Below are 16649 nucleotides of genomic sequence, written 5' to 3' on the forward strand. Positions count from 1 at the left end.
AAGTACCGTGTTATACGAGGGACTTCTGTATTAATAAAAGTTGTGCAAAACAATAAAATGTTGAAACTTCATTTTTGCAAAAATCAGTTATTTCAAACTATAAAACAAAAATATTATGTTTTAGCAATCCATGAGCTTCTCAAATAAAATGTGTTCTCTAAATGTGAATGAATGAATTTGATGTTGCACATTTGTCATTAAAATTAAACAACACTTTTGTTCCAGTTCAGTTGTCTTACTTCATCAAGTGCAACATTCTCAGATGATAAATCACCATGATATGACACAATGATTGCAAATAGTTTATACTTGATTTGGAAGGCACATTTGATGAAATAAAACAGCTTTCTCTATTTTATAGAAGAGATGTTGCAGGTGTTTGAGACTGCACAGGCATGAGTGGAGGATCACCTTCAACCCACTGAAATAAAATAACATAATTAGCTATTGCAAATGATACAAAATGTGAATAACTGAAACAGAATAGTCCACTTAGACAGATAATGAACAGGGGCAAGGGGAACCAGAAATTTTGGGGGAAGTATGCTTTTTTTTTTTGAGGAGACTTACTTCCACTCAGGAAACATTTTAAATTAAAATATTGTTGGCACAAAATAGTTCATTTGAAAACTCAAAACATTTACATTTTAATGCTTTTTTGTTTAAAAAGTTATTTATGCTCACTATCCCACACAAAAACAACAATTTTGGTAATGCAAGCTGCGAGAATTTATTTCCGTGTTCCGTGCACATCAAAGTATGATATATGCTGTTTTTCTCTTTAAAATTTTCATGTATACAGAGGACATAATTACTATATCATCATTATTTATTATACTTGTTAGCTAATGCCAAATTAACTTCATTAAAACTGACAAAAATGTAAAATGAAATATTAGACATAAATATTGAGAAAAACTTTAATTTTAAGTCAATATATTGTAACAATAATGTAAGAAAATAAAGAGTGATTTGAAGATGCATTTACTATTTTGAAGACTTTAGTTTGCGTTGATTGAAAATATCGGATATATATTAAAATATCGGATATTTTTGAACCCTGGAGAGTAATAAGCAATTCTTTGATTGCTTAAAAAAGCAAATTTTTATCAAAAAAATTCATTGAACTAGTCATAACAATTGCATTTTATTCTATAATTAACCATTAAATGATGATTAGAATATTTTGGAAAACTCTTGGTATTTCGAAAAAAGAAAACTATTGGCTAATTTTTTTAAACAGGTTTGAAAATTTGGTACATCTTTCTGTTAAAAAGAAAAAACAATGGATTGCACGGACATTTTTAAATATTAAAAAAAAGATGTTTTCTAAGAAAATATAACAAACAAATTTCATTTTAATTCATAAATAATCAATTTTTGCACTTTTGTAGAAAAAATAAGCAGGAAAAATCTTTTTCCACCGCTTCATAATTTACGGAACTTTTGCATCTTTAGTAGATGAGAGGCACAAGATGGCAGCGAAATCGTTGGAGACACTCAGTGACAAATTTAGCATGTCACAATTGCGAGAGCCATGACCATAAGGGTCTGATAGGAGATTCAAAAATGCACATGATTAATATTTTACAAAAAATATGTAATCGACATATAGGGGCTTTTACAAGTGCATCAGGACGGGCCCTCAAAGCTTTAAATCTGCCACTGGGGACACAACTAAGTAGGTTATGGTTCTATGCTGATTGATTTTGGCAAATAGATAGGAATTTTTAAAATCCTGAAATAATAATAAAAACTCATAAAAACACACAAACCTGTATTAGACTATGCTCTGGAAGTTGAGAAGCTTGAAAATGATCTTTTAACAGAAGTTGTGAGAAATTACTGTGAGTTTGAATAGCTTCCTGCTCTCTTAATGGATCATTGCAGAGACGATAAAGATCTGTAGATTAATATTGATTAGAAAATATTGTGAAAATATTATAATAAATGAGAAACATAGAAGAGAAAGAGGATATTAATTGTAATTTAATATAAATAGCTAAATACATTTCAGTGTCAATATAAATAATAGCTAAATACACTTCATTGTAATTATTCTGCAGTTGTTAAAGTACTGTTTGACCATTGATTATATTGAAAGGCTAATATCCAGTTTACAGGCGGAAATGGACGCGTCTATTACCTTTCAGGGATAGTAGTGTTTCTGATACAGATGTGCTCGTTTACCTTTAATTATTTCGACTCAGTTTCTTAAAAATGACAATTTATTCACTGCAACAATTTTTCAATCAAAACTATATTCAATCTATAATCTTACTCAAAAACTGATTTATTTTGTTTACAACATAATTTTGAGATCACGATTTTGCTTTTAAATTTTCGAATGAAATCAACGTTTTTTTTGCTGTTTCCATAGAAACTCATTTTGTTTCCACTCATTTTCACCTCAATAAACACAATAAATAAATAAGGCCCTAGTGAAATTATAAAATGCATACATCAAAATCCGGTCACTATTTTCCCTTCTTCTCTGCAAGATTCATTCAGATGGAATCATCGTAACTTGGCCTATTGCCAAATTAGTATATATAACCCGTGGTCAAACAGTAATTAATTTAACAAAACACATTCCAAAGTCAATGACAAATAAGATTGCACAGCTTTCAAAACAAAATTTAGGGAAAAAAAATAAGAACTGAAAGAAAAAAATACTTAAAATTTTTAACATACAGGCAAGATCATCTTTCCTATGACAGGAAGTTTCAACAATCCAAAAATTCTAACAAAGCAAATTCTAAGAGGCAAGTTTACCTCTGTATGGTGCCTCCATTCATCATAATGACTTGTAACAGATAAGTATAACTACGCACCAATTTTAGTTCATTAATATTAACAGAAGCCTTCTGTGAAGAAATAAAGGCACTTAACATAACTTTTGATCTGTTGAGGTTCATTTTAAATCCAATAAGCTTGCTTTATTTATTTCTTAGAGAATTTCGCAGTTCCTTAAATAAATTCTCCATCAATTTTTAAGCCTCTCTCATCCAAATTAGTATCTTGAGCATTTCTTGCAATACTGTATTAAACTGTTGAGCAGAAACTTTGACACCTTGAGAATATAAAATAATTCAACTTCAATAGCGTTGTAGGCAAAGTTTACACAAAGCAACTACTACTTGCAATGAGATGAATACTTTAAAAAGGCTCTTGAAACTCATTAGGCTTGATTAATTGACCTGGGCCAGCTCAGCATGGCCTAGAGCCTGTTGCATTAGTATTTTGTAAAATTACAATATGCAGCAAACCCCCATCGGAAATATTAAAACATTTTTATTATATATTTATATGTTATAAAAATGTTCTCAACATTCGTTTTGACATTAATTATTCAAAATATACCTTTCAATAGAGCTGAAGCCCATAATTGCACATGTACATCTGGGATCTTGCTAGCAAGCTGCATGGCAGGGGTAACCATATTCATACTTTCCTATTACAAAAAATACATAAAGTTACACCTTTAAAGTTATTTATTAATAATACAGCTATGAAGATATAATAGAAAAAATATTAGTTAATTTTTACAAATCGAACTTAAACAAAAATTATTAAATAAGACATATAATGCTTAATAGACAATTTTTGTAACTTGTTTTCAGTACATGTACATTGTATGTCTAGAACACTTTAAGGCTTTCAAGAACTTGGATTGAACTGGATTGAACTACTAGAATGTACCATCAATGCAACCAACAATGTATTGTGTTAACTGAAGAGTAACTAATATTTCTTTTAATAAATACAGGGCTCCCAACACATTTTAGCTTCAGAAAAGGGTAAAAGAGGACCATTTTCAATCAAAAAGGGGACTAAAGAGGACCAGTTAGGATCAAAAAGAGGACCTTGGGAAGACCACTCATAGTTAAACCCATGAAGCACCAAAAGGCAAATTAGTTGCCAGCTGCTAAATTTGTGAAGATAATTCGTTAATTAACTATAATAACGACAGATACAATCCTTTTATCACCAGTGAAACTGATTTTCTTTTATCCATTGATAAAAGTGCATAACATTGGGGGGGGGGGGGGGGGGCACTTAGTTCAGCACTTAAGGCAGTCTCTTTAGAACTAAAGAACTTGTAGCACTCCGAATATAAAATAACAGTGTAAAAATAAAACATTTTATTTAAACTTTCTAAATTGCTAAACACCAGTAAAAGGTTAAAATTGAATCTTGTGAAATCTAAAACGCGAGCCACAGCTTCACAATTTCATCGCAGCTGATAACTATCACATCTTGGCAAGGTCTCTTGGAAATCATTTTCCACCTGCGTTTAAACTTGAGTTTGCCTTATTTTCCCCCGTCGCCAACTGGCAGCCGAATGGTAGCAGCTCGCTGGACTTGGCTTCTCCTCGCTGAGTCCGGCGGTGGGTCGCTGCACACTCCCCCCACAGTTCCATCGAATATACTGTATCTAGACGGTTGCCGAACTGTCCTTCCAAAGCGTGTAGTCACTAAATTAGACGCAGATTGTTCGCCCCTATTCTTAACAACAGGTAAACAGTCTGTAGACAAAAAAGCTGGTTTCAGCCTGTCGATAGATATCGTCTGTTTCCTTCCTTTAATTTCCAGATCAAAAGTTTTCTCTTTTCTCGATATCACTTTATACGGTCCATCATATGGTGCCTGCAGGGGTTTTCTTACTCCGTTGTGGCGAACAAATGCGTGAGAACAGTCTTTTAGGTGTGGATGTACAAACACGGACTTATGTCCGTGGCAACTCGTTGGGATAGGTCGCATGTTGTCAAAATGTGTCTTGAGTTCTTCCACCAGCTCCTTTGGGGTACCTTCAATACCCGTCTTTACGAAGAACTCTCCTGGCAGTCGGAGCGTCCTCCCATATACAAGCTCTACTGTTGTTGCACCCAAATCTTCCTTAAACGCAGCCAGGAATCCAAGAACTGTGGGCAGTGCATTTGCCCACTCTTGAGTGTTATATGCCTTTAAAGAGGCCTTTAACGGTCTGTGAAATTCTTCCACTAAGCCATTTGCTTGTGGGTGGTATGGAGAGGATCGAATTCTTTTAACACCCAGAAAGCACGAGAGAGCGTGAAACAGTGCACTTTCAAACTGTCTACCCTGGTCGGTAGTTATACGAGCAGGGCATCCGAAACGAGCAATCCAGTTAACAAAAAAGCACCTTGCTACCGTCTGTGCCGATATATCAGGTATCGGCACAGCCTCTGGCCAACGTGTGCACCTATCTATCATAGTTAAACAATAATAGTATCCCTGCGATGGGGGTAGAGGAGCTACGAGGTTGAGATGCACATGTTCAAATCTCTGTGACTGGTCCGAAAATTTCCCTATTGGTGCTTTTGTGTGTCGAGTTATCTTTGATTTCTGGCAAGGAATGCAACATCTAGCTCATTTAACACAATCTTTTCGAATAGATGGCCATACAAATCTTGATCTTATTAATTTTGACGTACTGCGGATACCCAAATGAGATAAATTGTGCAAGGCGGAAAAAACTATCTCGCGGAACTCCTGGGGTACAAACGGCCTAGGCGTACCAGTTGCAACATCGCAAAAAATAGGTATTTCACATTCTGGTATGGTAATTCTCTTTAATTTTAAAACTCCCGATTTTTCTATCAACAGTTTTAGCTTTGGATCGCTTTGTTGTGCCTGAGCGAGTTCTGTGTAATTAATGGCATGACTATAGCGTCTATCCGAGAAAGTGCGTCTGCAACAATATTATCAGGTCCCCTTATATGGCGTATATCTGTGGTAAACTGGGATATAAAATCTAACTGCCTCACCTGTCTTGGGCTACATTTATCCGAACTTTGCTGGAAAGCAAACGTTAGCGGCTTATGATCAGTAAACAAGGAAACCTTTCTCGCCTCGACCATATGCCGAAAATGTTTTATGTTAGCATAAGCTGCCAACAGTTCCCTATCATAAGCGCTATATTTTCTTTCTGCCGGTGACAACTTCCTAGAGAAAAAAGCAAGCGGTTGTAAGTGCTTATTTACTATTTGCGATAATGATCCCCCAATTGCGAAATCCGATGAGTCGACTTGTAATATCAACTCTGCATCCGGCTTTGGGTGTGCCAAAAGAACTGCATCTGCAATCAATTTCTTGCAATGTTGAAACTCTTCATTTGCTTTATCTGACCAATCGAGCTTAGTCTTATCGTTTTTCTTGGCCCCTCTTAAATACGCCGTTAAATACACCTGATGCCCGGCTATTTGTGGCAAGAATCTACGAAAAAAATTCAAGAATCCCAAAAATCTCTGCAGTTCCTTAACGTTTCTTGGCTGTGGGTACTTTAAAATTGGCTCGACCTTATCCGGCAGGGGCCTTGTGCCACTAGTCGTAATTAAGTGTCCTAAGAAAGAAATCTCTGCGACCTCGAATATACACTATGACACATTTATAGTTAGCCCATAATCGTTTAGTCTTTCCAAAACCGCTCTTACATGAGTCTTATGTTTTTCCTCACTATTACTAAATATCAAAATATCATCCAAATAAACATAACAAAAATCAAGGTCACCAAGAATACTGTTCATAAATCTCTGGAATGTTTGAGCAGCTCCGCACAAACCAAAATTTAAAAAAGGAAACTCGAAAAGTCCGAACGGAGTGCAAATAGCAGTTTTTTGTATGTGCTCTAGGTGCACAGGTATATGAAAATAGGCTCGCACTATATCAAGCCTTGAAAAAATAGTACTACTGTAAAGTGCGTTAGAAAAGTCTTGTATGTGCGGTATAGGGTATCGATCTGGTATAGTTTGAGCATTTAACCTCCTATAGTCTCCAACTAGTCGAATACCCCCTAAAGCCTTAGAAACATCATGAAGGGGTGATGACCAAGGAGATTTTGATGGCCGGCAGATGCCTTGATTAACCATAAGCTGAAACTCCTTTTTCACTGCCTCATGTAGTTCTGGATTAAGTCTCCTAGGTTTGCTATGTATTGGCGGACCAGTAGTTTCAATAAAATGTACCGTATCATGTTTAACCAACTTTGCCCCGGGGGCTAATTTCGTAAGTTCAGGAAATTCTGCTAGGATACGATGATACACTGAATCATTCGAAATAAGTCTTACCGAAAAATAGCTAGCTGATTTGTAAACCGTACCTGCTTGTGTATAGTGACTAGTATTATCAATGAGTTTGCATCGTTTAAGGTCTATTAAAAGATCAAAATGTCTCAAAAAATTGGCCCTTATAACAGGAACGTTAGCAATTAAAAATTTCCAAGTGAAAACTCTCTTCAGCCCCAAATCTACGTTAATTATTTTAGATCCGTAAGTGTAAATTTTTGAATTATTAGCAGCTACTAGTTGGAGGGGATCAGGTTTGCGGATTTTCCAATTACTTGGAGGGGGCAAGCAGGATACATCGCTACCCGAATCAATAAGAAACCTATAATTGTACTTTCTATTATAGACATGCAAACGAGGCGACTGAGCGGCTGTCGTCGAAATACTTCGATCGGCAGCCGCTACTGCAAGTTTCCCTGCCTGCAACCAGCATAAGAACAGGGGGTTGGCATTTTCGTGCCCTATTCCGAAATCGCGCGTGGTAAAAACAATAATTCTCATCGCTGTTATAATTCTGCCGTGACAGAACACGTCGCCTGTAAGGAACTCCTTCAGTGGAAGAGTCTCGTTTCCCCCCACTAGTCAGTCGTTCCATCTGTTTTCTCAAAGCCGTGACCTCATTTTGTAACTTACAAAAATCCTCCTCCACGGGGAAACTCTGTACCACACAAGTGGCTGCAGTCAATTGCCCGACACCAAAAATACCACTGTCCGATGAGGCAGCACGCACCTCTGCAATTCTATCTGCCCTTTCAGCCAACTTGTCCAACGTCTCTGAGCTTATTGCTAAAATAGCATGCATTTCCGACGGTAGTTTTTGAAGCCACAAGTTTTTAATAAAATTATCGGCAACATTTGCACCCCCCAATTCTCGCATCTTTCGCAGCAAATAAGATGGTTAGTTATCTCCTAATTGCAGGCCTGAGACCAATTGACGAATCTGTTCCTCCTCGGACTCAGAATATTCCGCTATTAACCGAGATTTTAATGCACCGTATTTATCTGCTGCTGGCGGTGCGAACAAAATATCTGATACGACCGATAAAGTTTCTGGATCAATAGCCGCAACAATGTAGTTACATTTAGTTGTGTCATTCGTGATTTTCGCGAGTTCAAAATTACTTTCGACCTGAATAAACCACAACTTAATTCCAGTTTTCCATATTGGTGGAATCTTTACTGCTAAATGTGATATTTGCGTCATTACGCCAGCACTATTGTTGTCTACAACACTCATGTTAACCAATTTGTGCGACCAAACTGTATCTTAACTAAATGCAATTGAAAAAGGTTTTTGGGCCTGAGAGATATTCTACAGCAACACAAAACAAACAGCACCAGAATTTAAAACAACATTTGCTAAACTCCTGCATTTCTTCTAATTGTACCAAACAGGTTGACCAATCACAGAAAATCGAACAAAAAGGAATCTCAACCGCATACGTACCTCTTTAAGAATTCCAAATTTATATCATACTTCTCAATTAGCTTCTGTCCGGGTCACCAGTTTGTAGCACTCCGAATATAAAATAACAGTGTAAAAATGAAACATTTTATTTAAACTTTCTAAATTGCTAAACACCAGTAAAAGGTTAAAGTTGAATCTTGTGAAATCTAAAACGCGAGCCACAGCTTCGCAATTTCATCGCAGCTGATAACTATCACATCTCGGCAAGGTCTCTTGGAAATCATTTTCCACCTGCGTTTAAACTTGGGGTTGCCTTATTTTCTCCGTCGCCAACTGGCGGCCGAATGATAGCAGTTTGCTGGACTTGGCTTCTCCTCGCTGAGTCCGGCGGTGGGTCGCTGCAAACTAAATAGGCATAATGATACATTTTGACGTCTCACTGAAGGATAGGTGAAGTTGCACTTCATCTTTATTTAGTTTAAAATTATTTTTATGTTTTTCTGTCTTTTAATGCTTCTTAATATAGCGTTATCATACACCAAACAAACAAAAAAAAAAAAACTTTATTCTCTTGTTGTTTTCCCCAGTCTCTAATTTTGTTCCCATCTTCATCAGTTTCATCTAACTATTTGCTGAGAAATTTGCACTTCCTCATGACTCACACTAAAACCTAAAAAATATTGTTCTGATTTTCAACAAAGCTACAACTGTGTTTATAATAAAAGTATGTTATATTTGAATTTTAAATTTAATCTCTTAACGGTTCATACCCTTTAGGGAGAAAAAAAAAATTAAGCACTTTTCAAGTGTAAAAAAATGTTTTTCAAGGTACTACCCTAAATTAGCACTATAAATATTACATGCAGATTTCATTTAATGCTAACATGTAAATAAATGAAATTAATATAAAGTATACGAAAACAAACTGCTTTTTCTACAAGAGACACTTTAATAAAAGATTTACTGTATTGAAAGTTTTCCTAAAAATGTCTGAAATGCTTAATCACAAAGAGAAGCAGATCAACTTAGATTAAAAAAAAAACTCCATGATTGCAAGACCATGAGTGCTTTGAACTTTTATGCGGGTGGGGGGGGGGGGACTGATTCCCCTCTTTAGCAGGCATCATGACAATGAAAAAAATGTACAAAAATTCACCTTTATAAAATTTTATATTTCAACTTTGTTTTAAATACAAAAACTAAGTTAAAATGTTAAGCACTCAATTGTTTACATTTAATATCCCCCTTCCTGTAAGAAACAGTAATAACCGAAAATAAGCTAATAATAATTAAACTTAAGTTTGCAAGTTAAGGTTGCAAAACTAGAAATTTGAATTAAAAAAAAAATATTAATTTTTTGGTTATTTAAATAAAAATTAAAACAAGTTAATCTAATGCAGCATGTCAAAACAAATTGCCAAAAATATAAAAATATTTATTAGATGCAAAACGATTAAAAGCTCAGATAAGCAAATTTTTACGAACCAAGTTCAATTTTGGCATACTTTCCATAAAATAAATTTATTTATTTTCTACTAAATTAAACACAAAGCATGCTAATCTTAGGTAGCATTTGGGAAAATAACATTCGATTGGCAAAATATTTTAATATTTTCATGATGCAAAAAGATTGAAATTTCAAACACTAAAACCTATTTTCCGCGAAGTCCAAGTAAGTTCAATGTTGCCACGATTTCCAAAATAATTACTTCGTGAAATTAAGTGAAGAATAAGTTAATCTAAAGTAGTATATGTCAAAATAACTTCCTATTGTCGTAAACATCAAAATATTTCCAAGATGCAAAAGGATTGAAATTTCAAACGTGAGAATCAGTTTTCCGCGAAGTGCGAGTAAGTTCAATGTTGTGATAGTTTCAAAACTAATTCCTTCGTTAATTATCAAAATTAAACGAAAAATAAGCTAATCTAAAGTAGTATATGTCAAAATAACTTCCCATTGTCATAAACATCAAAATATTTACAAGATGCAAAAGGATTGAAATTTCAAACGCGAGAAGCAGTTTTCTGCGAACTCCGATTAAGTTTAATGTTGTCATGGTTTCCAAACTAATTTCTTCGTTAATTGTTGAAATTAAACGCAAAATAAACTAATCTAAAGTAGTATATGTCAAAATAACTTCCTACTATTAAAAACATCAAAATATTTACAAGATGCAAAAGAATTGAAATTTCAAACGCGAGAAGCAGTTTTCCACAAAGTTTGAGTGAGTTCAATGTTGTCATGGTTTCCAAACTAATTCCTTCGTTAATTATTAAAATTAAACGAAAAATAAGCTAATCTAAGGTAGCACATGTCAAAATAACTTCCAATTGTAAAAAACATCAAAATATTTACAAGATTCAAAAGGATTGAAATCTCAAACACGAAAGCAATTTTTCGCGATACTGCATATCGAACCTATGTTCAGAAAATGCACTGATGAAATATTTTTAAAAGAATTACAAGCAATTTAAAGTATGCTTTAGATTGCTTGTAATGATTTTTGAAAGAATCAAGCAATAAAGAAACTTTTCATACTTTTTCAAGGCTTTCAAGCACTTGGAAAATAAACTTTATATTTTTCAGAAACTTTTCAAGGTTTTTCAAGGGCGTAAAATTTACGAACATATGCTCCTGTAAAAAAAATGGCGCATGCGCTACGAGATTACTTCCGAATTCATTTGCAAAAGAGGTGGTTCATAGCAGCGTTACTATTGCAGTCAACGCATGACACAACAGTCTCAAGAGCTTGGGATCCAATGAAAACTGAGATGAATATTCGAGTTATCGAGATCCGAGATCGGAAAGTTCATACGTTATTGCAAACGTGAGGCTGCAATTCCGAGAAATATCGGTAGCACCCTGCTCCGCGATTCGATGCCATAACTCTTCCCCCCATACCTCTTTTTTATGGATTTCCATGCTGCAGCGGTTGAAGGAGTAATGACGTCAATCTGAAGCGAAATAATACGGGAAAGTCAGGTTAAGGCGCCGCGGCTGCATGTTTGGGTGTACAGTATCTTTGAACACAATGGAAACTTTTAAAATCTGATTTTTAAGTAAAAACAATATAAAAGCGGACTAATCGGACCAAAATGTTAAAAAGCGGTCTAAAGCGGACTTAACCTTTAAAAACGGACTTTGGCGGTTAAAGAGGACCATTTGGGAGCCCTGTAAATAGGGAAGTAGAAAATTTCCTCTTAATTAGTGTTTGATCAAGCTAAAACAAGTTGTATGCACAGTTTAAACATTTCCTTGAAACTTGTTCCCATAAATGTAGTACGTTTTCTTTTTCTCCATGAACTGCAATTATTTCAGCACCTTCATCATGCTTTTTTCAGAAAATAATTAAGTTGGACCAGAAAAAAGTTAACATTTTATTTTCAATTTAGTTAGATAGAAAACCAAATTGGCAACATTGTTGAATATACTTAGAATTTGGACAATTTCTGGAAAGCTTACTTAGTGGTGGAATTATTGTTTTCTGATTACCTAGCATCTGCTTTCTAGAACAATCTTCTTCAATTCAATGAAAAATTGATTACAAAATTCTATTTGGTGTGTTTTAGCATGTACATTTCTAGAGGATAAAACAAATTCTCATTATTGAAATCATCAGTCTTGTAGGGGTCGGAGTGGTGATTTAAAATGTTTTTAATGATTTCAAAATATTTTAAAAAATTCAGGACACAAATTTGATAAAATTTTAGGACATTTTTAGGACTACAATTATAAAGTTTTTTTTTTAACTTAAAAAGTAATTTACAAGCTTGATTTTTGTAGTGGATGATAAAATATTTTAAACTCAATCCTGAAAACTACAATAGGATGCAATTAATCTTTTATTCTTTAACGTAGTGACACATTATGAAGTAGAAAAGCCCTTCTTGAATTTAAAGTTGTGAGCTTCTGAATGCTTTCACCGGATGTCTTTACACCCAGGAGCTCATAACTTTGAACTGAAAAAGGGGTTCTTGGAAACACCGAAAAACTTGTATTCAGTAATCTGTTTATTTGTGCTTAACAACGTTGGATATTTCTTGTCAACATATTGTATTTATTTTATTTCAATGAGCTATGATATCTTTCACTCCCTCACCCCCACAGAACTGCAATTTGAGAGGAGGAAAGAATGCTCTTTTTATTAGGCTTAAAATGCATTTATATTTTTTCCCGGCAATTTTGCAGTCTTGGTTTTTCTTAAAAATTCTGAGGAAGTAAATCAATTTCAAAGGTATCTTTTGAGGGCTTTCGAACGGGACCTAAAAAAATTGGATAATTACTTGGGATAGAAAGAACCATTTGTTGCCATTTTTGGGTCTTAAAATTAAAATTCAAATGGTTCCGATACTTTTTTGGCATTCATCCCCCCCCCCCCCCCCAAATTTCTTCTCGGTTGCCAAAGTACCTCCCTGCCAAGTTTGGTAGAGATCCAACGTAAACAGTAGATATGTGTAGGGAACATACATATGTACATTCACATATATTCTTTGTTTTATTTATATATTCATAGCATTCACCAAAAAAGCATTTTACTAAGAGAGTACAAACATAACATTTAGATTCCTGTTTCAATAATGTATTGAATACTCTAAGTTAAAAGAAAACAAAACTATAAAGTAAAAATTAGTAAAAACTTAGGAACATCTCTATAAGTAACGCTAACCAATTTTTGCCATTTTGCAAAAAGTTTTTTTTAATATTATGATTTTTACCACCTTCAACAGAAACGTGTCAACTCTAGTAATTGCTCAAAATATGAATTTCAAGTTTTCAAAGATTTTTTCCCATGATATATTATTAATTTTGAAACATACTTGAGTTTATTTTAAAAAATATTATTGGACAATATGGAGAGGGGGAGGGGAGACAGGGCTGATGAGAGGCCATTTCAGCCTCATTTGTAACTAGGACTCGTCCCTTCATAGGGCCCAGTTTGCACTCGGATATTGAAATGAAAAGGTTTATGAGGGAGGGACAATCTGACAAGGGGCCTGCCTGCCTTGGCTCTCGGTGGCTGACTAAGTTGTTTCGTATGTGATTCTGGTATCATGCTGAAGAATTGGAGACAATTGAGGCAGTGAGAAGCAAAGAATGTGGGTGGACATTTTAAAGTTTTGAGTAAAACAAGTTTAAAGATAACATCCTAGGTAGGCTTTAATTGAATTTTTTTTCAAAATCATGCTGTACAGCAACAACTACCAGAGCTATTAGTACCATCTCTTGCCCCAAGACAAAGGAGAGGTTCACCTACAATGTGTACTGGTTATCTCCAAATTTTTAATTTTGTCACTTACATCCCTTCGCTTCTCCCTGTTTCAATTGTTATTTTGTTGCCATGCTGGCATGAACTTTAGTATGAAACTGGTGCTGAAATTGAATAACCTATTGATTTACTAATGTCATGCTGCCGTGCTAAGCGCAAAACTCATATCTGCAACTGAGTTCAAAATGAGAGATTGCCATTTAGTGTGCCCTCATGTATCTGATTCAGATGCAACTTTTTCAGAATTTTTTAAAAATATTTTCCATTGCCAAACGACCATTTAACATTGTATTTAGATGAAATAAGTGACAAAGAAACACTTGGTGACCGTAAATCAATTTTGATAAAAAATTGTGAGAGCTTATGGTGGCTTAGCATGGCAGCATGTAAGTTTATATTACACACATGATTCAATAACATAATGAAAGTTTTAAACTGTATGGAAAAAACATAAACTTACCCTACTATTACCAAGAGAGAAAAATATATGGCCAAGCAGAACCAGTGAACAGGATGTAAGACGATTTAGGTCTTCTGCATTAGCCATTTTTAAGGTTTCTCTCAAATACCGCCTTTGTAAAAGGAAAGAGAAGTTTTAGTCACACATTTAAAAAATGAAGCAGTTGTATTGTAATAAAATATCGATATAGTGAAACAAAATTCGGAAAGGTGCTACAATGCAAAATGAGTGAATAAAATAAGTTTTTACAAGAACTGTTTTTTACTTGTCGGAACATAAAGAGTGTTTAATATGCTCAAACTATTAATACTCGTGATTCTGAAATTCAATGATTTATAGATTAGTTATGTGCTATTAATTAAGGTTAAGAAGAAACTGTTAATTTCTTTTATTTAAAAAAATTAAAAAAAAAAAAAAATGCAGCTAAACCCTTTTCTTGGCTATCAGTTAAAAATGATTGTGACTTCCAAAAGCATGTGTTTTCCCCACAAGTCACTTAAATAAATCTCTATTCTACGGACTTCTGTAATCTCAGTAAAGGAATAGCATCATTTCTGAATTAATACACAAAATGTTTCAACAGGGTTCGTTACCTTCAGGCTAAAACCTTTTTTTTTAAATGCTACATCCATCTGCGGCATTTCTGCCATTAGTTGACAAGCAGTACAATAAGATGGAAAAGTATGAAAAAAAAAAAAAGAAAAAAAAAGTGAATAAAATTTAGTCTCCATCGAGTTGTTTAAAAACTTCAGAATAATGGAGTAGTTTCTGAGATGATCACCATCCACTTTACCGTGGCGAATCCTTCACTCAAATTCTATGCAGATGTTTTTGCAAATAGTCATGTCCAGTGATTACAGCCACTCATACCAAGGCAATGACTCCGGGATTTTTTTACTTATATTGAGCAGGGAATTTCACTTCCTACTCACAGCTGCATCATTAAGAAATCATGGGTTAATTTTTAGTTAGTTACAAAACGATTCGTTTAATGTTACGTAGAGGCAGAGGTGAATCTAGTTGGATCATAAGAGATCCAACCTTAGCAAGTTGCTCTTCCTGTTCATTTCTAAAAATGTGGTTTAAAACTAACACAATGGCACAGAATACAGCACTGAAATTTTTAAAAGGGTGTTTCAGTGGGGCATATATTCTTTTTGGAAGGACGGGGGAGGAGGTTTTCTAAAGCACTTGAGGAGTAGGCACCTCTGCATATAAGCATAAAAAATTTGCAGTATCACAAAAATTTTAGTTTTTTTTTTTTTTAAATGAGTCTATGGTCATTTATTTTGAACCAGATTAAGAATTGACACTCCCCTTTATTGATTCTAATGATCAACACAGCCACAGTTACCTTCTGAAGAGTCCTTTTGATCAAAACAGTCCTTACATGTGTGTAAATTAATGAATTAGTTAATAGGCAATAACGTTAAAATTAGGTTCTCTGGGGAGCATTTTTACTCTCAAAACCCTCCTTCAATGTGACACTGACTTTTATGCTCCTTAATTCCTCGACAATTCTTATTTTATTTATGAAACTGTATTTGCACAGAAAATCTACTGTATTTGCTTTGTAACCCTTAAATTTCTATTCAAAACAAATAGAATAAAAAATATGTCAGAACGAAGGTGTTAGTTTAAAGAAGTAGAATGTACCACATGGTCTCAAATCTGCCTTTGGGGAAAGTGTTTGGATATCCATATTGTGGTAAATAACTTTTGATTTTTTTTCTACTTGCACAGTATAAAATAGACAATTGCATAAGTAACATTGGGATGAAGATACCCTAGGCAATGCAACAAAATCCCAAACATCAAATATTTTAAGCAATATTTATAAAAAAACTTTGACAAATCAAAGCTGCAATTAAATCAAAATGAAAAACCAAAAAAGTGAGGAACTAAAAAAATTATGGTTTCTCACAGTAATAAAATTAAACTTGATTAACTTGACATTTTATAAAAAACAAGTGAATGTTCTTAACTTTAATCGATTATTCAAACATCATCTATTACAAAAGTATAGTACGAGAAACTGTTCACTTACTTTGCATCATTATATCTAGCTTGAAAAAATGCATTCAACCCATGTACATAATAAGCAGCAGCTCTTAAGCTATGGGATCTAGAAAAAGTAATAATTCATAATATTATATGAAGCTAAATGTAAACAATTTTTATCAAATGTAAATTTTTAATTAATGACATAACTTACACCAGATTAAGAGTTTCAGGATTTAAGCGAGCTAACAATTCACCCAGCTCATGGTCCCTTTTGCTTCTTAAATAAACAATAGCCAAGTTCAAACTTGCTAATATACGTAGCTCACTGGTAGCATTGCTCTGTGAAAAACAAATTCTCTAATAAGTAATACACAAATTTAATTAAAAAAAAAAAAACTAACGAATCACGCAAAAATGAAGATAAT

The 16649-nt window shown here is 34.1% G+C and overlaps 1 protein-coding gene across 1 annotated transcript in view; it reads right to left on the reverse strand.

Annotated features, from left to right (window-relative positions):
* Positions 1-355: 355 nt before the first annotated feature.
* Positions 356-16649, reverse strand: part of LOC129220449 (MAU2 chromatid cohesion factor homolog) — a 48965-nt gene continuing 32671 nt past the window's right edge. Inside the window, exons 13-18 of the mRNA XM_054854868.1 lie at positions 16436-16563; positions 16268-16345; positions 14221-14332; positions 3364-3454; positions 1776-1903; positions 356-421 (exon numbers count right to left, since the gene is read on the reverse strand). Of these exons, the coding sequence (XP_054710843.1) occupies positions 356-421; positions 1776-1903; positions 3364-3454; positions 14221-14332; positions 16268-16345; positions 16436-16563 (603 nt within the window). The remainder of the gene's footprint in view (positions 422-1775; positions 1904-3363; positions 3455-14220; positions 14333-16267; positions 16346-16435; positions 16564-16649) is intronic.

The sequence above is a fragment of the Uloborus diversus genome, chromosome 4 (genome assembly GCF_026930045.1).
Source record: "Uloborus diversus isolate 005 chromosome 4, Udiv.v.3.1, whole genome shotgun sequence".
NCBI classification, from domain to species: domain Eukaryota; kingdom Metazoa; phylum Arthropoda; class Arachnida; order Araneae; family Uloboridae; genus Uloborus; species Uloborus diversus.